Consider the following 23869-nt stretch of genomic DNA (forward strand, 5'->3'; position numbering starts at 1 on the left):
TCTTTTAAAGCAAGTCCGAAGGCGAACTACGCATTGGGCCTATTCCTATTGAAGAGCTTTTGGTTTTCATTTCTTGTGGTACACCTCAGCCTCAACAACCATTGATATAACAGAATAGCCATTTTGTCCCTTGACAAACCAACCAACCAACCAGCCATAGAAGTAGCTTTCCCAACAAATTTTTTTCTTCTTCTGCTTCTTCTTCTTCTTCCCTTGTTCTTCTCAAAAATAGAAAATGTCAATAAACCAATAGAGTGAGCCTCAAAAGTTTAGCTTATGCTAGAGAACAGCCAATCCCTTAAAGCAGATACATTACAGCTAACTACACTCATTCTTCGTTTGTAAATCTTTGTCCAATTCTTGCACGGGCATGTGGCTCCCATGAATCTAACCAATTATTAAAGCCTACAAAAGCCACTTTACTTGCTTACAAATTTCTTATAAAAAAATACAGGCCCTTTAAGCTAGTGTAATTGATTTGGGCGGCGATACCAACAACAGCAACAGCTTTGCCACCTCATTTACTTATAATTCGTCTCACAATTATTGCTCTCTTTACTTCTCTCTTTTGGCGGCTTAAACTAAATAAAATAAAAAAATTTGCTTTACCTTGACTGAGGACTTTCATCAAACATTTAGTGAGCAATAGTGATACAGTGAGTTTTAGACAAGCAAAAGCCAATGTCACTAAGACCCGGTTCGCGTACGGATGCGAGGAAGAAATCGTACAAGAGTGGTGTTGATGGGGATGAAGCTCGCAGAAGAAGAGAGGATAATTTGGTTGAGATTAGAAAGAATAAGAGAGAAGATAGTCTTCTTAAGAAAAGAAGAGAAGGGCTTGCTCTTCTTCAATCTCAGAATTTAAATGAGGTTTCACAAACTAATGATGCCATCAACAAAAAAGTACCTTTCTTTTCCTTTTATATTAATATACGCCCATTTCTTTGTTCATGTTTTCTTGTAATTACTTTGTTTATTCTAGTTTAAAATTTTAAGATTTATAGTTTTGATTTTATATCAGATGCTTGTATCATCCTTGCTAATTATTATTAGGGTTTTAAGATTGAGAATACAAGGTTGGGAGATCTTAGGTTAAATGAGGCTAATTTAACTGTCTAGAAGATTTCTGCTGATAAGAAGAATCAGAAGAATCCAACTTTCTTTTCTTTTTTATTTTCTTTTTTAATCTTGGAATGAAGTTTTTATCAGTTGTGCTAATTCTCAGCGTTGATGGCAGTTGGAAAATGTACCTGTAATGGTACAAGGAGTTTTGTCTGATAACCCTAACCTGCAGTTGGAAGCAACTATTCAATTCAGAAAGCTATTGTCAATTGGTGTGTAAAGTCTAAACTGTTCGTGCTGTGAATATCGATCTCCCAACCACTGGTTACATTCCATGTCCTAGTTAAAATATTGAGTAGTTCTTCCTGTAATTGTGCAGAGCGTTGCCCTCCAATCGATGAAGTAATAAAAGTAGGCGTCGTTCCTCGTTTTGTGGAATTCCTGGATAGGCTCGATCTGCCTCAGTTGCAAGTATAACACTCAGAGCCTGTCCTTATTTTTCTTCTGTTCAACCTTTATCTCTTGCACAGAGAATTTAGTTGCTTAATTTACCATCAGGGCCTGATTTTTCTTTCATTATCAGTTTGAGGCGGCATGGGCATTGACAAACATTGTGTCCGGGACATCTGAACACACACGGGTTGTTATTGATCATGGTGCTATCCCCAAATTTGTGCAACTACTTGGCTCTGCAAATGATGATGTTCGGGAACAGGTTGACTTGAATCTTTTATGACTTCTAGATTCTCTATTCTTTGCTCAATTGTTTGTGACTCTTTTTCTAAACAAAAAACCCATGCACAATAAGCAGGCAGTGTGGGCATTGGGTAATGTTGCTGGTGACTCGCCTAGTTGCAGGGATCTTGTTCTTAATCATGGTGCACTAATGCCATTACTTGCACAATTCAATGAGCACTCAAAACTTTCAATGCTAAGGAATGCTACTTGGACTTTATCGAATTTCTGCCGCGGAAAGCCACCAGCTCCATTTGAGCAGGTGAGAACTTTTTTTTCTTTTTTCTTTTACTTTTGGAGTAGCCTTTAATGCAAGTAATATGTATTTAAATTTTCTGGGGGATGCTTGACCACTACGTAGTAGAACAACATCATAATGTTTGGTAACTTTTTGTCCAGGTCAAGCCTGCATTGCCCGCCCTTCAGCACCTTATTTACTCAACTGATGATGAAGTGTTAACAGATGCCTGTTGGGCACTTTCTTATCTTTCTGATGGCACAAATGACAAGATTCAGGCTGTTATTGAGGCAGGCATTGCTCCAAGACTTGTGGAGCTTCTACTGTAAGATGGTGTTTACATAATTGATGTTGAAAATGCTTCCTGTTTAACACTTTCTCTCTCATTCTATGATTCTTGCAAAAATACTGGACGGCTTTATGAATATTCCGAACCATCTAAAAGTGACAAAGTAAACTTAATACATTTCTTTTCTTTCTTTTTTTCTTTTGTCTCACTGTTATGCTTGAACTTAGTATTTGCATATTTTGATATAAAATTAGCAAATAGGATTTTTTTTTTTATTTAAGGCAATTCCAAGTAACGTGATATATGGTTATTTAATGTTGTATTTTTCCTTTTAATGTTGTGGCATCCATCAGGTTACATCTAAAAGATAGCATCCATGATGAGTATTTGTTAAAATGTGTTTTTCTGCAGTCATCCATCAACAACAGTCCTTGTACCTGCACTACGAACTGTGGGGAACATCGTCACCGGTGATGATACTCAGACCCAGGTACTTGTTCTGTACTATACTTCTACTCGTCTCTCCTCATGTAATAAATGGGGAACTATATCCATAAGTTGCATTTCGTAACGTATCTGGCATGTGTTTATTATGCTGTGTCTGTTTGTATGAGATATTCCATCTATCATCTTCATTTTCTATTCATTTTGATGAAAAATTGACTCAAGAATCGTGTTACTAGTGTGTAATTGACAACAAAGGGCTCACTTGTCTCTACCAACTTCTTACACAAAACTACAAGAAGAGTATCAAGAAAGAAGCCTGTTGGACAATTTCAAATATCACTGCTGGGAATAAACATCAAATACAGGTAAATGAAAAATAACGTCTATTTTGCCTTAATACCTCCATGTACATGTCATATTCTTCTTATTTGTTGCCGTAAAAAAAAATCGTGAACGTTGCTCCGTGTCATTCTTTAACTCTTGTCTCTATAATAGGCTGTAATTGAGGCAAATATCATTTCCCCACTTGTGCACCTGTTACAAAATGCTGAATTTGAAGTCAAGAAGGAGGCAGCATGGGCGATTTCCAACGCCACTTCCGGTGGTTCCCGAGAACAAATTCAGTATGATTTGTTTGTTTGACCTGGTTTAATTCTTTTTTTCTCTATAATCAGACTATATTGATGTGGATAATTGCGTATTATGTTCGATTCAGATACTTGGTGAGTCAAGGTTGCATTAAACCACTGTGTGATCTTCTAGTATGTCCTGATCCGAGAATTGTGACAGTGTGCCTTGAGGGTCTAGAGAATATCCTGAAAATTGGTGAGACTGAGAAGGAGTCTGGCAATACCACAGTCAATATGTATGCACAGTTAATAGATGACTGCGATGGGCTGGATAAAATTGAAAATTTACAGAGCCATGACAACCATGAGATTTATGAAAAGGCCGTGAAGATTTTGGAAAAGTATTGGATTGAGGAAGAAGAAGAGGATCAGAATATTATAGATGCCAGTAATGGAGACCTGAGCTTCGGGACAAACCAGCCCAGCATTCCCATCGGAGGATTCAAATTCAGTAGCTGATATGATTGGGAATAAGAATTTTGTTCCTTCTTTTTCTTTTCTTTTTTTCAAAAAAAAAAAGAACGAAACAATATTTGGGGTCAGGATTTTGTGTTTTTGGCCCTTTGTTGTGAATGTGATAGCATGGTTGAAGTAAACTGAAGTCTACACTTTTCGGATTCTATGAATAATAATTTCTTTTTTAAAGATAATCATTATTTTATTTTGTATCTTCTTTTCTCTTTAATACTATCATTAGGAAAGACAGCTGATTCTCCTTATCTAGCAAGTCAGATAAGCTAACGAGAATTATATATCATAAAGCATCACTGTATCTAATTCATTATTATTCACATTGATTTTTTAACCTTGTGATGTCACAAGAAGTTGTATATCAAATCAAATTTTAAATGTTCAATTATCTAGGAATATTATTTTTTAAAACTTGCCAACTGGATACAAAAATGAATAATAATGCAATTTGATGGAACTGGATTTTGAGAATAAATTGATTCCAGCTCATAGATGGATGGATTCCAAAAATGCCATTTTGGTTTGGACTTTTCTACCCCCAGATCCTTCTCTCTGTCTCATCCCATTTTCTCCAGCTGTCGTCGAACACCTGTTTTTATATCTTAAAACTCGCAATCAAAAAAAGAAAAAAAAAAAAAAAAAAAAGGGATTGGTCAGTAAATTGAAATTTAATAGTCAAGAAATTAGCTAGAAATAAACAATAATATAATTGTCCACAATGCATGAGATGACGTTTCCACTACTACTGACAGGCCATCTGCACCCATCTCCTCCGTATTAAATACGATACATATATGTTACCAGCGCTTTTCCTTTTCTTTTTCTTTTTTTATTTATCGAACATATTTTACCCTTTTTGCTCCATTAAACAATAATGACCTCTTTGTATGCCAATGGTTCATTCTCATTTGAAACTTTCAAATTTCTTTTCTTTTCTTTTCTTTTTTAATCAACGGATTCTCATTTGCATTTGCTGAGGAAGACCGAAACCCGTATATGCATGCATTCACCGAAAACCCACACCCGCAACCATTTGCCTACAAATGCAATACAGAGAGAGTTCTCTAGGATTCTGGACACGAATCTCATACCCGCTTCGCCCCACTACCAAATACCATTCCGCCTCTTATGCCCACCCATCAAAGAGAGTCGAATCCTCTCATTACATTGAAGAAAAACCAGAGGTTTTATTATTATTATTATTTTATAATTTTCTTTTGCCAGTAATCCGTAACAATTACCCGATCGTATTATGCAGGTGACACAAGTCCAAGAGGATTCATCCATTTGTCCAAAGATCAAACAAGATATATATATACTACTACAACCAATCATTCCACGGAGATTTAAATTTGCAGAGGAAAAAAGGGGCACAGACTAAGAAGCCTCCAAATTAACCTAATGATTTCAAGAGATTAGCTAAAGATTATAACTTACAGAGAAAGTCTAAACCAGCTGCTTTTTCAAATAGTGTCATTCAACCCCCAACATGACTATGCATTAACCAAATTAAACATCTTATAATCCTAAGAAAAAAGAAAACACAGCATTTAAAATTAACCAAAAAAAAGAAGAAAAAAAAAAACATAATCCAAAAAGCAATCCTATCCTTCTTTCTACAAAGATGAGATGGGAAAAGAGACAGGGATAGAGAGATTGACCTATATGTTAATGGTCAGTCCTCAAAACCAAGAAGGGTCCCCCCAGCCCCCTATCGCTTGGATGGTCTATCATCATCCTCTCCACCATCATCTGAATCATCCTTACCAGATCTCTTCCTCTTTTTTGGGTCCTCAACCTTCCCAGCAGCCTCATCTTCTTCTTCATCCTCATCTTCCTCCTCCTCATCTATATCTTTGTCCTCTCCATTCTCTTCTGGCTCAAAATCACTAGCATCTTCGTCATCCTCTGCACGAACTATCGGTCGAACAAGGTATTCGGTTCCCATATCCTCCTATACACCAATACATATACATAAAATCACAATATAAGCAGGCCAAAAAAAAAAAAAAAAAAGTCAACGCAGAGCAAATGAAACTTAATATTGGATAAGGCATCAAGACATTTAAAGAAAGAAAAATAAAGTGAAACTATTGGAGCAACCCATTTGTTTAGTAACCTTATTATCTTTGGCATAAGAAAATCCCATTAACAAAAGACGACGACGACGACTCCAATATCACCATCATATGGAAATTACACAAGGTCCTAAAATCTTTTGCTAGCAGATTAAGCCACATCATTCAAACATTAAAAAAACAGGCTGCTTTAAAACTGATTACAGCCAAGTCCATGGTAATCAAACAAACATAAACTAAAATCCTGCAGCTCAAACACTTGATTATGAGAATGAAAAAACAATTAGAATGACCCAACAAAAAAAGACATAAACAAATCTGCTAAGGAACATCTTCACCGCAACTAAATCAAATAAAACACCTTGAAACACGGCATTAAAAACATAAAATAAAAATCTGGAAATACTGGTGAAGCCAAAACTACCGTACTAAAAGGGTAAAAAAAGAAACACAAAAACAGCAACCTTTGCCAAAAAGTTTCGAAAAAACACACCAACATGCACAAAATCAAAACGCAAGATAATAACTAATGCAGCAAACTGTTCTACCGCCTCCATAGCCTAACAACCACACAAGGAAACATGAGAAACAAAACAGATCTGAAAAAAATTATAGAAAAACCCTACACCATGTAAATAAAGCAGATCCGCACATACCTCTGCTTCAGAAACATCATCCTCATCGTCGTCGTCGTCATCATCGTCATCGTCGTCGTCGTCGTCGTCACCGCCTTCACCTTCGCCATCATCATCTTCATCGTCATCCTCCACATCTTCCCCTTCATCATCATCTGCAACCAGAACCGGCGGTCCTCCAGAAGAGTGCAAAACCTGCACATCATCGTCGTCGTCGTCATCTTCATCATCTTCCACTCCTTCATCGTCCTCGTCGTCTTCATCACCGCCTTCACCGCCATCCTCTTCATCGTCGGCTAACAGAACCGGCGGCCCACCGGAGGAGTGTAAAACCTGAACCTCATCACTCTCATCGTCGTCATCAACGCCTTCATCATCTTCATCATCGTCGTCACCGCCGTCGCCGTCATCATCTTCGTCGTCGTCGTCGTCTTCTTCGTCGTCGTCGTCGGCTGACTGAACCGGTGGTCCACCGGAGGAGTGTAAGACCTGAACGTCGTCGTCATCTTCGTTGTCTTCGACTCCTTCGTCTTCTCCATCGTCGTCGTCTTCTACGCCTTCACTTTCACCGTCGTCCTCGTCGCCGTCGTCATCGGCGTCGTCGTCATCTTCTTCCTCTTCAACTTCTACGCTTTGCTTCGTTTCACTATCAGCATCTGTGCTATTTTCTTCTTCTGGTTCGCCAAAAACTCTAATTTTGTTTTCCTTTTCGAGAATTTCACCTTCTTGTTCCATGATTGTCATGTTTCAAAACCTAACAATCTAAAACAAACAAACGGGCATACAAACTTTTCCCGAGAAAATAATTTTTTCTTGGAAAAAATATATTTGAAATTAGAAATTGGAGATGAGAGAGAGAAAGGAAGAGAGGAGCTTCTTCGTTCGCTGTACCAGTAACTCTGCAACTTGATCTGAGCCGTTGAAACGTAGAATGACGCGGATTGATGACGTGGAAGGAGATCGGACGATAGAGGTGAGGGAATATGTATTTTGGAAGAGATAGGGTCACTGCGGCGCCTCAATACTCGTTTTTCTTCAAGTCAGCTGATTGTCACGTGCAATGGAGAGGTTGGGGCATCTAGGGTTAGGGTTCTCTATTTTCTCGAAATTTCTTGCGGATCATTTCTTGGCCCATTGTTGCTAACGGGGGCTCTAATTAATTTTATTAGGCCATATTAGCATGTTATGGGTATCAGCTTAAAGCCTACAGACTTTGAAAAGTGATGGTTCCTCTCATAATTGCCACAATAACATACAAAAATTACAAAAAATAACAGTAAACATTATTAATAATAAAAATATCTAAAAATAAAATTTTATTTAAAAAAATTCTAAAATGCAATATTATATGATATGCGTTCAGTATATTTTTGACAGATAATTTATTTAAAACACATTAATTATTATGAAATATTATTGTATTTTGTTTGATTTTGTGATATTAATAATGATTAAATTAACAAATATAAAAAGCAACTTTCTAATGAAGATGTACTGAGAATATTATATATGAATAATTAAATAAATTGCTACAAGGTAAAAATAGTATATATCTAATATACTTTAAACGTAAATATTAGGAAAAGATATATATTTAACTAAAAATAGTATTCATCAAGTATACATTAGATATCTTAATTTTTATTAAATGAAATAAAATACAAACTAAAAAAAAAAAGTGAACAACAAAAGTTATATGTTTGTCGAATAATAATATGCTTTGAGTATCTAATTTTTTTTTAAATAAAATAAAATTCAATTTAAATGTTCAAGAGCAAATAGTATATGTTTACAAAAATATAGTATCCGTTATGTATCTTTAAAGTATCTAAAACTAATTTTCTTTTAAAATGAAGAAAAAATGAAGAATATGAAGAATGAATATTTCTAAAAAAACAGTAGGGGATAATTTTAAAAAATAAAAAATTAGAGATATCTATGTAATTAATTTTTTTTTTTGAATAAAAATAAATTTGGAAATTTTCTAAAGAATAATTGAAAAAATTACATCATTCACGCAATTTTTTTTTTCTCTTTTACTTTTATACATTTGGCTTTGAGTTTTTACTTTTATGCTTTTACTTTCTTTCTTTTTTATATATATTTTCTTTTTTACTTTTTAATAATTTTTTGAACTTAATTCTCTATTTTTTCACAATTTCTTCTCTTAGTACTTCTCTATTCGTGTAATTTTTCTCGTTCTTTTTCTCTTTTATTTTCTTTGAAACTTCCTACTGTTATTTGAAATCGATGGTTAACTTGTTGATATAAGTTTTTTTTCTTTTTCAGTTTTGAATTTTGCAACTTCCATTTTCGATTTCTTATGAATATCAAAGTTAATGCTCGATTGTCTTCTTCTCCTAAGCACTATCTTCGATTTAATGCATAGATTTTTAGAGATTTTAGACTTTTATTTTTCTTCTACTAATAAATATTTTGGAGTTAATGATATTAAAAAATGATGTTACGTATGTGAAAAAGGGGGATAAGACATTGAAAAAGGTGATGTAAAGTTCAAATTCTTATGTAAAAAATAAATGAGATTTTGATTGTAAAAATAAAAATATTGTTGATTCTTCTTAAAAAAAGAATATTATGTTCATCTCTGTACTTGAAAAAAAAAAAGAGATGATTCAAAATCTTAATAAGAAAAATTATTAATTGTTGGAATATGATATACCTGAAATATATTAGTTATATACTCATTATATATTTTTTACTGTATATTTTAAAATTTATTTGAAACTTATTTATTTAATATATTATTGATTTATTTTTAATATTTATACCATATACTGTTGTATACTGTTAACCATGAGATTTGAAAAGTCGTTATCCTTCAATGTGAGAATACATTTTATATCAAAGTTTATATATCTCGTATTTTATTGTTAACATCCATTTTACTGAAGAAAAAAAAAGGCTTTATATCTAAATTTAAATAAAAAATAAAAATATAATTTTACAATCTGAATAGAGAAACTTTAATAAAAATTAAAATATTATATGCCTGAAAAAAAACTCATTATATATAATTTATTGTATTCATTCAAGTCAATAATAATAATATAAAAAAAATTATTTCTCCATTGAAATTAATTGAGTCAATAATAAAAACTCATTTTATTTATTCTCTGGAGAAAAAAATATATTTTATTCAGATGTTATTATTGCATTGAAAATAAGTGTCCAGAAAACACTATTGATTGTCAAAATGTTTGTATTTTTCATTGTACAAGCCTATTGTCACAGGCTTGGTAACTTGCGGTCTGTGACACTATGCATAGGCAATATAAATAATGTTATCATTACTACAAATAATTTCAAAAAAAATTACATATAAAAATATGAGTGAACGAAATGAAAGTATGATCCGCTAAAAAAATATTATTTAATTAATTATCATATAAATATTGATGCAATTAAGTTATCCTGTATTGAGTAAATAGGAATTATCCTATTGATTTTGGATACAGCTGTAATGTATGATTTTTATTTATAATTAAAAACTAATAAATTAATTCTATTATGAAAAAGACTATTTATATAATGTGGTAATTATTTCTATTATAATTTTAATTAAATATTGATGTTCAAATATTAAAAGAAAGACGCTGCCAATTGTTGATAATTGCTTGTGTATGTGTATAAAAGCAAATCCCATTAATTTCTTCATGCATCTCACTTTAGTTACCTTTTCCAGCTAAATGGATAGTCCTCGTAGAAAAGCAGAAGAAGGAGGAGGAGGAGAGCCTGCACTCGCACTCACCCTTATTAACAAACACAAAAGGATCATCTCAACCCTTCCCAAAAGAAATTGTTGGGAGACTACTACCAAGGCTTTTTGTACTAACATGATTATATTCATGGAATGATGTTAGCTCAAGAAAACTTCAAACCTCAACCTTGTGATATTATCTTGTGTTCTTTTCTTAAGACAGGCACAACTTGGCTTAAAGCTCTAGCTTTTGCCATTCTTACTCGCTCTCGTTTCAGCGATGACTCCAACAATAACCCTTTGCTTACTACTGCTCCACACGGCTGTGTTCCCTTCGTTGAAGTTGATCATCTTCACAACCCAGAAATTCCACTTCTTGCTACACACAGTAATTATAATTCCTAATTACCTCCTTCTATTGCAGCCTCAGGTTGTAAGATTGTTTACATATCTAGGGAACCAAAGGATGTGTTAATATCTCTTTAGTATTTTTTTACAAAGTTTTCTTATGTTAACCCTGAAAATATCCTAGTTTAGAATAAGGGTTAGAGTTATTTTGTGAAGGATTTGTTCCTTCTGGACCTTACTTGGGAACATGTTTTGGGATATTGGAAAAAGTTTGAAATGCCCTGAAAAAGTGTTGCTTTTGGAGTATGAAGAGATGAAGAAGGATATTGTTTCTATTGTCAAAAAGCTAGCTGAATTTATGGGCTACCCCTTTAACACAGAGGAAGAGAGACAAGGGTTGGTACAAAAGGTCATAAACCTGTGTAGTTTTGGAAATTTGAGTAATTTGGATGTGACAGAATGGAGAGCAGCGGCCAAATTCTCAGTTCACTATTCCTAACAGTGTGTTCTTTAGAAAAGGTGAAGAATCATCTCACACAAGAGATGGCAGACCGCATGGATCATATTACTGAGCAAAAAACTAAGTGGCTGTGGTTTCAAATTCATGTCTCATCAATCTCATGTTCGAAGTTGACATCTGCTTTCTCTTCTCTGTTCCTTTTACTCCATAATTTGATATACTATTATTATAGGCCTATTGCAGAAATAAGTCCTTGAACTATAGGCTAAAATACACATATCACCCCAATGTTCACTTTTGCCCTAGAGGCTCTTATTGGTTAAAAAAAATAATCAAAAAATAAATAGCATGTCCTACTCTCTTTCATTTTCCTTCTTCTTTCCTTCTTACCGTCTCTTTTTCATTTTTTAGTTCCTAACCAACAAACTGAATTAAAAAAAAAAAAATCTAACTAGCAATGATATGGCACTGCCGTTATTTTTACCGCCAGTCTCTTTAGTAATTAAAAATTTGATATATAACTTTTAATTTATTTTCTTAATGTCAATTTAATCTTGCAATATTTTCTCTTTGTTTCCATAGTTTAATTAAAATAATGATTAGTTGATGGATGTTGAAGGTTTAGATTGGAAATTATTAATAGAGGTTATGGAAAAGAATAAAGAACAACCATAAGAGAAAAAGAAAAAGGAAAGAGGAGGGAGGATAAGGACAGGAAAAAAAAAGTGGAGCCCATAATATTATTTTCTTATTTTCTTATGCAGCAAACTATTGATTAAAAGTAAAGGGCTTGAATAGTGATTTTCAAAGAATTTTAAGGGCATGTACAGGCAAAAGTGAACATTGAGGTGATATATGCATTATAGGCTATAGTTCAGGGGCTTATTTGTGCAATAGGCCATTATTATATATATCAAGTTGTGAATGCAAATGGATAAACAATTCGAACGGATGACTGTTATTGCCGTTTTGGTGCATAGATTTCAGTTTTTATTAGTAATGTGCACAGCTCTCAGGCTGGCTAGATTCAGATGCTTTCAATTTGCACTGGATTTTAATAATTAATGTATTAATTTATTTTGCCTGTGGAAAGCTTTAGAGTATGAGAATCATACAGGCAATTGACTAGGTTGGGATGCTGTGAACTTGCACTATTTTTTACTAATGTATTATATTATATTTTAGCTGGAGTACGTTTTTTATTATCAGAATCATAAAGTTCTCCTAGTTTAGACCAAACAGTGAGTCGCAACTTGCATTCAAGTATTCTCAAGATCCTTTCTTTTTTTTTTTTTTTTATTATATTTAACTAAAACAACCATAATATCAAAGTTTCAACACACTTTCAAAGTGAACTAAAGATGAAGTAAATTTCTTATCCTGCTTCAACTCTGATTCTGTAAATATTATATTACAGAAAATAATGCACATGATATCCTTTCATCGCCTTCTGCATTGAGGGTGGAATCCGCCACTGAAGCCCATGATTTCCTTTTCCAGCTCCTCTTTCCCTTCTCAATCTCATTCTTTTCACAATTGTAGATGACCATTATGTACAAGAATCAACTAGAAAAAAGAAAAAAATATTCTTTAGGATTTTACTTCAATACATTTTTGCGAGAGTCGATGCCATAACCGCGACTAACTGCAATTCTCTGCAGCTGATCATAGCCTGCTAGTACTCCAGCTCCTGCAATACTGGCAGGCATATTTGCAGTAACTCCTCGGTATAGTGTTGTGAAACCCTGATGAAGTGCATGCAGGGAATGCAGGGAATTGCGATAATTCAAGGGTTGTCCAGAAGTAAGCATCATTCTACGTCTCAAAGTGTCAAAAGGGTATGCACACACCCCAGAGACTGTGGTGATGCTCCAGCCCAACAGGAAACTAGCAAAGAAATTTCCCTGCATAAACAGTTAACTCCTTAAGCAATCAACATTTGTGAACTAGGGAGGACAGAACTCACATATGTACCCCACTTAATGCACATGAACGAGAACTAAGGTTATTACTATCATTAGGAAATGAGTCCTTTATGATATAATTGACACAATGACATTATCATTCACATGAAAGCAGATTTTATTTTTACGAATTTTGCCAATGGTCCCAAATCAGATGCTGAACCATCTAATCTAGCAGTCATAAAGTTTGAATACTTTGATCTGGAAAATTCTCCTAGACAACTCGAAGAGTTATAGATCTCACATGAAGAAATAACCATACCAAACATCCACAAATTACGAATCATGCTTCAGCTAAGGTGCGATCCATATTCATTTGCTCTTGAATAGGTAAAGCTTGCTGCAAAGATCAACAACCAAAGGCGGAGGCACTTACCTCAAAAGGTCCCACCAAAATGATGGGCTTCATGGTGTCGTAGATGCCAAAATACATGCCACGATACATAGTTATCCCCATGATTGAAACCCCGAATCCTCGATATAGTCCTGCAATTCCATTTCTTGAAAGAGTTTTACTGTACACATCTAGTAACCCTTTGAATTGTCGTTGACCATTAATTGAACATTCCCTTGCATCAGTCCCTAGCCGGGTACGTGCAAAGTCCAAATGATAAAAAAGCAATGAAGTCGTTGTTCCAGCAGCACTACCTGAAGCCACATTTCCAGCAAACCTCTTTATATAACCATCTTTCTCTTTTGAATGTCCAAAAAGGCTTTTGAAATAACCTTTGAATGCAAAATTGAAAGCCTATGGACAATCGAGCATCTGTTTCAGTAATCATATTAGGCAAGATCAAAAGACCATATACTAACAAAAGGATCAAAGAAAAAAGCAAGGTAACAAATAATGGTAGAGAATAATTTAAACCATCCAGGCCTCCTGATACGTTCTTTTGAGCATAATGTTTAATACGCTACTGCACTAGGGTCGCACAGGCAGTCACTCACTCCTAAGGATAATAATTCAATTTCAGTATAGCCAACAAAAGACTGCTCTAGTTCAGCTTGTAGTGAAGTGCTTTGAATAGCAAATTCCACATTCAACAATGGAGAGTCATAAATAGCGCATTAACTGCAAAGTAGTGATCCTAATAACTAAAAAATGAAGGGGAGAAAGTTAAATAGGGTTACAGAGTAAACAAGAAAGCACTTGGTGACCTGCTAAAGAAGGGATGATAGGTAAAACATCCAACAACGACTTAGAACACAACAGAATCTTAATCTCATTATAGTGCTAGAGAGAATATAGTGTCTCAATTCCCTGTGCATCTCTGGCTTAAATAAAATAAAGATAATGGAAATTTAAAAGTATAAAGTTGTATTTCCAGAAAGTCGAAGAGAAATCCAGCCTATTGACTGTTCCTTCTCGCCAATATGAGCCTCTTGTCACACTCAATCTATTTTTGTTGCACGCTACCTACCTAGCTGACCATAATTTTATGTCCTCAAATTTGAAGTAGTTTGAGACTTTAAATACCGATACTAACTAATAATCTTATGGGCAATATATAAGAGTTTCACAAGCTATGGGAGAAATCATATAGTGATGCCCAAAAAATGTTTCTTAAAAAGCTGTGAAACAAACTGACACACTTGAAAACATATTTGAGTATGTATTAGCTCAAGCTTGGTTGTCAACAAACCCCTTAATTTACAAAAATCAAGTTACTAGATTATGGTCTAGTTGGTTTTACACTTGTAATATAGTCTTTTCTATGCCAGCACATTGAGCTTGAATGCAGGGCCCACCCCATATCATGTTGTGATGTTACCTAGGGAAATAACACTATAATCGGCTGTCACCAAGCTCTGAAACTATTTTTACTAACTTTCACATGAGGGTCAAAGAGTTGGTTTATCCTATTTTTTTTTGGGTTAATTAGGCTCTGACTAGAGCTTGAACTCAAAACCCTAGAGGTGACTCCAGTATCACTGAGTCAAAGATCATAGGTAGTTGGCTTAAATCTTTGACAATAGCAAAGACAATCTCCAAAAGAAGTTAAAAGAAATGGTAACAATTGAGAACAATGATACTTGTAAAAGAGGCAACTGAAATAGTTTAACATCAAACAAGATGCAACATAAATTAATGGCATATGGTCAAGCAACTTATCAACAAACAATTAATTGTAAGACCAAAAATAGAGGTGAGCAGTATTATAAAGAGCAAGGAAAAGACCTGAGTAGGGAAATATCGAATGACATTAGCCTGGTTACCCCTCCAGAATGACAGCACTCCTTCTTCTCTAAAGATTCTTTTGAAGCAATCGCGGACACCCATATAAGGTGTTTTGAGTTGTCCCCTCTTAATCATCTCTCCTTGATTTTGTAACAGAAGCTTCACTCTCTCAACTGGAGCTGCAGCAGTCTTTGACAGCACTGCTGCTGCCCCTCCAATCACAAAACTACCGAAAACTTTTCAGGTTTTCTAGTCATCTTCTTTATCTCCTCTCTTTTAGCCTGCAAAGATCACAAGGCCAACATAAATTAAAATTTTCTCATAATAAATCGAGCAACGGATTTTCTTGTCAATAAAATGATTAGTTGTTATCCAGATTATTAATAAATTTAGGATCAAATAAAGTTATGTTATTGCTACTAACTTAGCATCAAAATGAACAGGATGTCCATCAAAGAAATTTACATTTCACACAAACACAGAAATACATATGCATTTATAAGGAGTTAAGGTCTAAACTTTTTCACAGACCATAAGCTTGCATATGGCATACCTAAAACTAGTAAAGTCAAATTAAAACAACAAAAATACGTGGCCTTCGAGAGGGGAGAGGTTGTTGGATCAAATTATTAATTATGCATTTATCTTAATAAGTTCTGTTTGATTGTGTAAGTCAAGCTTTAGCCAGTTTGTTAGCTATTCTAGTGGGCTGTTAGTAGCTCCTGATCTTGTGTTAGTAGTTGGTTAAGGCCAAGATTCTAGGATAACAGTAACTATAGCTCTACTATATTAAATTCTTGTTTGATCATTCAATAAAGTATCTCGTTTTGCTTCACTGATTTCTCCATTTCAACATTGTGGTATCAGAGCCAAAGAGCAAAACTTTCGATCAAATTGTGTGAACTTGGGGTTGGAAACACTGAGTGAGAATGGCTGAGTTTGGATTTGCCAAGGCGTGCATTCCGCAGTACAATGGAGACTACGATCATTGGAGTCTTCTAATGGAGAATCTGATGCAGTCCAAGGAGTATTGGATCATTGTCGAGAATGGATTCAAGGAGCCTGACGCTGGAGAGAAGTTAACTGCAGAGCAGGAGAAGACTCTGACAGAGCTGAGGCTGAAAGATTTCAAGGCGATGAACTACTTGCTGAGTAGTATCGACAAGACCATTTTAAAGACCATTTCCCAGAAGGCAAGTGCTAAGGAATTGTGGGACTCCATGAAGCTCAAATTCCAGGGAAGTGCGAGGGTCAAACGTGCTCAACTGCAAGCACTAAGGAGGGAATTTGAGGTCTTGGAGATGAAGGAAGGGGAGTCGGTGAATGATTATTTTGGAAGAGTCATAGTTGTTTCAAATGCCATGCGTAACTGTGGTGAAGAGATCAATGATGTAAAGATAGTAGAGAAGATCCTCAGAACTCTTACTGAAAGATTCAATTATGTCGTCTGCTCCATTGAAGAGTCGAAAGACATAGACATGCTGTCTGTAGACCAACTGCAGAGCTCCCTGTTGGTCCATGAACAGAAGTTCACTAGGAGGGTTGTTACTGAAAATTAGGCGCTCAAAGTTGGCTTTGATGCTGGAAGAGGAAGAGGGAGAGGACGAAATTACTCTTCAAGAAGAGGACGAGGCAGGGGCAAAAATTTGAATAAAGAGATGGTTGATGCTATAATTGTCACAAACTTGGTCACTACAAAAATGAGTGCCCAGATTGGGCAGCACAAACTCATTATGTTGACAATCATGTCTCTGGACATGATGAGATGCTTCTCATGGCAGCAAATGATGCAGAGGAAGAAGTTCTCAGTGCTGTGGGAGCCAATCAAACTGCTGAAGTAAAGAATGAAGCCGGATGGTTCCTTGATAGTGGCTGCAGCAATCATATGAGTGGCGATAAATGATGGTTTAGTAGCATGGATATCTCCTTCAAGAGCAGTGTCAAACTTGGGAATGGAATGAAGTTGCTGGTTCAGGGAAAAGGGAACATCGGACTAATTTTTTAATATTAATATTATTAGTAATATTTTAAAATATATAATAAATTGACTTTTTTAAAATATTAATACAATATTCAAAAATTATAAATATAATATCTCCATTTCTTATATTTTAATATTATAAAAATAAAAATTAAATTTTATAAAATATTTTTCATATTACTAAACATAATAATACAATATATATATATATTTATTAATATTTTATTTTAATAGTAAAATGATATTTAATTAACTAAAATTAAAAATAAAGGTTAAAACTTAAATTTTAATATATAACAATGTAGTTATTATCATACTTGGATTGATATGATTCCGTTGGACTTCACAATCTTCATGTAAAACAAAAGGGCGGTTAGAGAAAATATTGGACAATACTCACTCTAGCAATCATGTTAGATGACGGTCCGTAAGAATGTAAATTCGCTAGCTTGTATATATCATTGATTTTATACATGTTTTGTCTTCTTTATATAGAAAACATTAGTCTGTGATAAGTGATAATTGTACAATTTGAGTCCTATTAAGACTCGATTAGGAGGAGCCGAATCCTGCTTGATTTTAATATGCTGAACCGAATCGTAATTGCGATGAACTATAACCGGTTCAAATGTGCCTTAGTATAAAATACTTTATCATCAATACTAATTACTAGTTAAGATTATTTAATAAATATGATTTATATCATATTAGCTATATATAATTATAAATTAATAATATTGATATGTTGCATTGGGTATTATAATAGTTCTTTGAATAATTTATATTTTTTTTTCTTTTATGCCTATAAGTGATATTTAATTTGCTAATAAAAGAGTCCTATAATATATTTTTATATTCTAGTATAGTAATATTATGTGAATAAACCATTAACAATTGCGGTGCTTGATGGAGTAGTATTGATTTTATTAAAATAGATCAATAAAAAAAATTAAATTATTAGTTAAACAATACATTACTAATAAAGATTATTTAATGAACATAATTAATGTCATATCAACACTATATAATTATAAGTTAAAAATGTTAATAAATTGGATACTAATACTAATTTTTTTTTAAAATGCTACCTCTTTTTTCACAACCATTTTTGTTAGGGCTACAATTAAATTAGAAATGAATTTAAAAATAACTCAAATATTCTTTAATTAATTCTTTTCTTAAAAGACTAGAATACAAAATAATTTTCTATAAATTCTTCCAAACTTTTATCCTACTTTTTCTCTAAATTTCCTATTTTATCACTTTATGAATTAAAAATATTAAGATAATTAATAAAAAATATAAAAAACTTATAAAATAAAATAAAAATAATTTTATCACTTTGTGTTCAATTCAAGAGATAACAAAGAATTTCTTTTAAAAAGAGATAATAAAGAAAAATACAACTCAAAAATAATTACTTCCACGGGTGTTCTTAAGATTTCTTTATCTATATCAAAATTAAAATAAATGGTAATTTTAAAAGATACTTTTTACTTTTTTCAATTTAATTAAATGTGAAAATAAATATTAAAAATATAAAAAAAAATAATCTGATTTTAAAAGTTGTCGTTCGCAAAAGGATTTATTCAAATTTATCAATATATTTTCATATCACGCGTACCATTAGTTTATTGAAAACTTGATACAAAGATATTAATTTTATGCTGGCATGTATGACTGTTCTAACCAAAATCGTAAGAATCTCATATCCTAAGGAATATTGTCTTGCAGAATTTATTTTCTTTTTTGATTTTAAACACGATGATTTTTTTTTTTTCTTATGAAAGATCTAACGCTCAAATCTGATGGGAATAAAATAATCAGTAACGTTTATACCGGGTATACTATTAAATAAATGGATATTTAGATACCGAATTTGGGTACCCTTCAAATGGGTTTCTCAATCCATAGCCAGGCATTGTCACAAGACAGATGGGAAGAAATGACGGTGCTCAAGAGACACAGTCATTGCGAGCGGCATATGAACGAGAGCCGTCATCGTCGAAGAAAGCATATGGAAGGCCAATCTGGCCTATCTGCTACAAAAACAACTGATGCAGAGCCGATGCTCACCGCTTCAATTTTTACATATATACTACAGATTTTATAGCTGAGAAATTCAATTTTAGATTCCAGTAATGAGGACAGCTTACAATATGCCAAAAAATGTATCCTTCATGGTGTAAAGTTGGAGGTAGTATTGGTTTGTAATTGCAGGACTGTTCCATTATATAGAATATATTATATTTAAAAGTCGTCATCTCTGGCCACTGTTTCTCCTTTTCTTTGTTTTGTTTTTAACTGAATATAATTCCAACCCTCATGAAAACTCCAGACTACTTGAAAACGATGGGGCTGTTAGAGTTGTAGTATTTAAATCCTCAACGTTGAAGGCAGATAAATTAGAAGAAACTAACACTTATCACAATTTTCATTAATTATTAAGTCAATTTTCAAAAATATGCTTCGTGGAACACACGTTTAATATATCATAAGATTTTCAGTTTCAGAAAAAGAAACCGGTACCAACAATATTATATAGGATTAATTTTTTTTTTTTTTTAAATTTGGTCTGTGTTCTCTTATTCCCTTAAAATTTTATTGAGTTTTAATAAAATTAATTATTATTTTATTCTGTATTAATCGAATGATTAATCTAGTAATTAAATATTAAATTTATTATCAAGTATTAATTTATTATTAAATTAGAATAAAATTTTATTTCTAGTACGAATTAATTTTAGTATATAGTTAAAATATAAATTTAATATTTTTATTTGTTTATTATTTAATATCATCAAAATTAATTTAATTTTAAATTTTAAATAAAATAAATAGTTAAAAGTTATTATTTTTAGTATATGCTACCATACAAGGTTGTCATAATCTTTTTTTATTGACTGTAAATTTGTTAACTTAGTATTTATATTATTTCATTAAATTAAGACATTGTTGTTCGATTTAATTTATTACTTTTTATATAGTTTAACTATAAAATATAATAAAAATAATAATAGAATGATATTTTTTAATTAGAATTGTTTATTTTATATTAATATCTAAAATTAAGTTATATAGTAATTTAATAATAATAAGTAAATATAAGTAGTTTTAACATGTTTAAATTTGTTTGAATTAAATTATATTAAAAATAAAAAAATAGAATAAGTAAAAAATATTAATTTTATTATTTAATTAGAGTAGAACTAATTTGTGCTAAAAATAAAATCTTATCTTAATTTAATAATAAAATTAATATTAGATGAGTGTGATACTTGATAATAAATTTAAAGATTAAATTATAAATTTAATTTAACGACTAATACGAAAGGAGATAGTAATTAATTTTATTAATTTTTTTAAGTTATAATAAAAAATGTAGAAATCCACTTATATTAGACTAAACTAGGGAATAAATAGTATTTAATTCTATTATATAAGTTGTTTTATAAAGGAAATCACTTTTACAGCCCTTTGAGTTTTGCTTATGCTTGTAATTTAACCATACGAGTTACCGTGGTAGGTAAATTGATTGATTTTTCAGTGGCAAAAACGTCACCCTCTTGACACTACAACACGTGGGCTAACATATCATGTAAACACATATTCCGTACCCAAGGAAAAACATATCCAACTTGTTAATTATTTAAGTGTATTAATAATAATTCCAAAATCCTATCACATAATTTCTTGGACAATTACAAAACTAACAATCTCCTGAGCAGCAAGTCGGAGACATGTGCCCGAGGTGGTACTCGTCAGCTTTCCGGTGGCCGGATTTCGGATTTTCTTTACCAGCATCAATTTTCAGGTGGCCAGAGTTCGATTTTTCGTATCTGACGGCTGGGTGGAATAGTTTACAGAGCTTAAATTGGTTTGATTTCTTAATCGATGACGTGGTATGGACTTTTGTTACTGTGTTGGAGTCTGTTGCTGTAGTCGCTATGCTCTGTTACTTCTTTTTGTTTTGTGGCTGTACTCTTTGATCTCTCGTTTTTCTTTTTACCTTTTTTTTTTTGTTTGTAAATATTATACATCTTTATCTGCTTGCTATGCTTCACATGACTGGAGAAACAGCTTACTCTTTTGAATATGAGAATCATTTACAGATTCGTGTGTATTTTTTTGATGAATTTTCATTTTTCTTTTTTTGAAATTAAACAAAAATTATAAATTGGGCTCCTAACGGGGTTTTAGCTCGACAGCTCCTCCAGGTTCGCATTATAAGTTGTTGGGGAAAGGTTCTAATTTAAGAGAGTGGCAATTTTTCATCTCTAATGTGCAACTATTTTTGCTATTTGGATTCTTGTTCTGCATACGGATTGTGGATGGCCTGGAGGCTTAATGATGCCGTCTTTACTTGCAAGATCGTTCGATTATGGTTAGAAATGTTTAAGAATGGCAATGGCATGCCATGTTTATGTATTCAATTGATGATTTCAAATATTGAGGAGGGAAAGCTGGAGAAAATTGAAGGGATTCGCAAGCAAACACCAGTGATTGAATAGGAAGAATCTAAAATTCTATAGCTTGTCCCAGGAAAAGGGCAGGGTGCGTCTCAGAAGAAAAGCATCCAGGGGCTGAGGTACTGCATTGATTGTTTTCTATGGAAATACTTGGTTGACTAGCAGGTGAAGTTTGTGATAACAGCCATGTGCCTACTGGGATTTACACACAGAGAATGGGAATCAGAGAGGAGGGAAATGGCCAATAGGGGAAGAAAGTGCGGCAATTTGCCAAAATAGTGCACAAGAATTCATGTGTTGTCATTGTGTTCGATTGATGGTGGTGATGGGGTTAGACTAAATCACTACAAAATAAAATATAATTCTCATTGTTTAGGAAAAATATGGAAATTCACATATACTATTAAAATATAAACCATAAAATAAATATTTTTCATGTGATTCGGTCTTTCTAGGAACATGTCTATGATTCCCCAATTTATCAAATAAGACTATAAATTTATACTAATAAAATTGGCATATTATATCCCTTTTAAGGACTGAGCTGCTACCTCTCCTTTTGCTTTAAGTAGTAATATAATTTAATGGTTAAAAGAAATCGGCATACTGAGATCTATTTCCTAATGCTTTCGATAACAAGTTTATATATGAAGCTCGTCATATTGCTCTCCACAAGGGTAACAACTAGTGATAATAATGATAATAATAATTCAACCTATAACTCTAAAATGGAGTTAAATTTTATTAAATGCTCTTGTTCACTAATCTGTATATCATAATTAATAAAAAAAAGTGATATAAAAGTATTTTATATTTTAATATTAAATAATTGATATATGTTTTATTATTTAAAATTAATAAATATATTTTAATTATTTATTAATTTAGTATATAAATGGGGACAAATAGAGATAAAAATTTACAGGTTTTATTTTCATTCATCATTAAATATTTGCCTATTGGGTATTTAGCGAGGGATAAACCAGTGAAAGTGTCACGACCCCACTCGTGGGCTCGTGACCGGCACTAGGGAATGGGTAGGCTTAAGGCCACCGAAACCCGTAGTAAGCCTGACACTCACTAATTTAAACAAATCTCATCTCAAATTAATATTATTAAAACCAAAAATTATCTTAATAATTACACTTTACAAAATTACTTCGGTCTACCAGAAAAACTAGGCGAGACCCGAAGCTCAGAAAATTTACAACTGATACATCTACTATTTGCTACTGCGGAGAATCTAAGATTTACCAATTTACATACCAAATCAAATACATCACCCGATGATGAAGGAGTCGGGTTACTGAATAAGAGTCGCAGGAGAACTAACAGTCACGAATCTGAAAAACAGTAAAAATGAGACTGTCAGTCTCGAGAGTGAGTTAAAATCAAATAATCTAGGGACTATTGCTTCTTCTCAGAAAACATAGATTATTCAAATCATACTATAATCATACCCTACTATTTCCTTCACATAAAATATTAATCATTCGAATCAAAATATCAACCATGCACGTAAATACAATCCATATTATAATCATACCATAATAAATAAATAAATGAATAAATAAAAATATATTTTTACTTTTACGGGATGAGTGGCTCGGTAGAACCCTAAACCCCAAAATCTAGTAGCCATTCGGCTCTCTTAATCCAATAAGACTGGCGCCCCGAGAGCAATGCTCGACCAGGGACCTTACCTCCAGTCTGGTCACTTAAGTATCCAAATAAGAAATCTAGTAGCCATTCGGCTCTCTTAATCCAATAAGACTGGCGCCCCGAGAGCAATGCTCGACCAGGGACCTTACCTCCGGCAATTTACACAAATCAGCCCAGAGAGCCATGCTCGACTAGGGCAAACCCATGAAAATCTTATTACATGTCCATGATCATTACCGGTGCGCACGCGGTCCTGATGTAACCCATCAGGCGGCATGTTCTACAAGCCACATTTCCCAAATCGCAATCACCACATTTAATAAATATCATTGTCTAATGAAATCATTCAACACATATCAAAATAAAGATTAAAAGTTTAGGATAAGGCAACGTGCAATTCGTGTCGACAGAATAATAATATCTGTATTATTATAACGTTACTAATAATAATATTTATATTATTTTCAATAATTAATAGTCCAGTGAAATCATTTACGTTGCGAT

At 33.0% G+C, this 23869-nt stretch overlaps 5 protein-coding genes and 1 pseudogene across 7 annotated transcripts; 4 read left to right on the forward strand and 2 right to left on the reverse strand.

The window, feature by feature from the left end:
• Positions 1–4050, forward strand: LOC8261289 (importin subunit alpha-4). The gene is made up of 10 exons (XM_002519218.4): positions 1–903; positions 1238–1334; positions 1442–1533; positions 1646–1777; positions 1874–2059; positions 2197–2360; positions 2736–2814; positions 3008–3136; positions 3267–3394; positions 3487–4050. The coding sequence occupies exons 1-10, from the start codon at positions 682–684 to the stop codon at positions 3857–3859; spliced, it is 1602 nt and encodes a 533-aa protein (XP_002519264.2). The 5' UTR covers positions 1–681; the 3' UTR covers positions 3860–4050.
• A 118-nt stretch (positions 4051–4168) lies between these two features.
• LOC8261288 (acidic leucine-rich nuclear phosphoprotein 32-related protein 1) lies at positions 4169–7626 on the reverse strand. Of its 3 annotated transcripts, none has more exons than XR_001535241.3 (3): positions 6606–7626; positions 5533–5825; positions 4169–4472 (listed from the first exon to the last, which is right to left on the reverse strand). XR_001535241.3 is itself a non-coding variant. In XM_002519217.4 (2 exons), the coding sequence occupies exons 1-2, from the start codon at positions 7326–7328 to the stop codon at positions 5583–5585; spliced, it is 966 nt and encodes a 321-aa protein (XP_002519263.1). In that variant the 5' UTR covers positions 7329–7626; the 3' UTR covers positions 5265–5582. The 3 variants fall into 3 exon arrangements, 1 of the variants encoding a protein (XP_002519263.1); XR_001535240.3 differs by lacking the exon at positions 4169–4472 and adding an exon at positions 5265–5397; XM_002519217.4 differs by lacking the exon at positions 4169–4472 and having other exon boundaries at positions 5265–5825.
• Positions 7627–10261: 2635 nt separating this feature from the next.
• On the forward strand, positions 10262–11459 carry LOC8258852 (annotated as a pseudogene).
• A 545-nt stretch (positions 11460–12004) lies between these two features.
• LOC8258851 (ADP,ATP carrier protein ER-ANT1) lies at positions 12005–16101 on the reverse strand. Its single transcript, XM_025157373.2, is given in 5 exon segments — positions 12005–13014; positions 13451–13822; positions 15254–15483; positions 15486–15534; positions 16090–16101. Coding segments are annotated over 5 exon segments (969 nt in total). The 3' UTR covers positions 12005–12708.
• An 18-nt stretch (positions 16102–16119) lies between these two features.
• On the forward strand, positions 16120–17233 carry LOC112534844. The gene has a single exon (XM_048379439.1). It carries the CDS (start codon positions 16183–16185, stop codon positions 16810–16812), a length of 630 nt encoding a protein of 209 aa, XP_048235396.1. The 5' UTR covers positions 16120–16182; the 3' UTR covers positions 16813–17233.
• Positions 17234–20870: 3637 nt separating this feature from the next.
• Positions 20871–21357, forward strand: LOC107261256. Its single transcript, XM_015719214.3, has one exon. The coding sequence runs from the start codon at positions 20975–20977 to the stop codon at positions 21221–21223; it is 249 nt and encodes an 82-aa protein (XP_015574700.1). The 5' UTR covers positions 20871–20974; the 3' UTR covers positions 21224–21357.
• The last annotated feature ends 2512 nt before the right edge of the window (positions 21358–23869 follow it).

Source organism: Ricinus communis, chromosome 9 (genome assembly GCF_019578655.1).
Source record: "Ricinus communis isolate WT05 ecotype wild-type chromosome 9, ASM1957865v1, whole genome shotgun sequence".
NCBI lineage: Eukaryota > Viridiplantae > Streptophyta > Magnoliopsida > Malpighiales > Euphorbiaceae > Ricinus > Ricinus communis.

Bases quoted from the DNA above. Each gene is read 5' to 3' on its own strand.
- LOC8261288 (XM_002519217.4), bottom strand. From the start codon at position 7,328: ATGACAATCATGGAACAAGAAGGTGAAATTCTCGAAAAGGAAAACAAA. The intron at 5,826-6,605 runs GTATGTGCGGAT...ATTGGTGTATAG, and splicing joins ATGATGTTTCTGAAGCAGAG to GAGGATATGGGAACCGAATA.
- LOC8261289 (XM_002519218.4), top strand. From the start codon at position 682: ATGTCACTAAGACCCGGTTCGCGTACGGATGCGAGGAAGAAATCGTAC. The intron at 1,534-1,645 runs GTATAACACTCA...TTTCATTATCAG, and splicing joins TCGATCTGCCTCAGTTGCAA to TTTGAGGCGGCATGGGCATT. The intron at 3,137-3,266 runs GTAAATGAAAAA...TCTCTATAATAG, and splicing joins GGAATAAACATCAAATACAG to GCTGTAATTGAGGCAAATAT.
- LOC112534844 (XM_048379439.1), top strand. From the start codon at position 16,183: ATGGCTGAGTTTGGATTTGCCAAGGCGTGCATTCCGCAGTACAATGGA.
- LOC107261256 (XM_015719214.3), top strand. From the start codon at position 20,975: ATGTGCCCGAGGTGGTACTCGTCAGCTTTCCGGTGGCCGGATTTCGGA.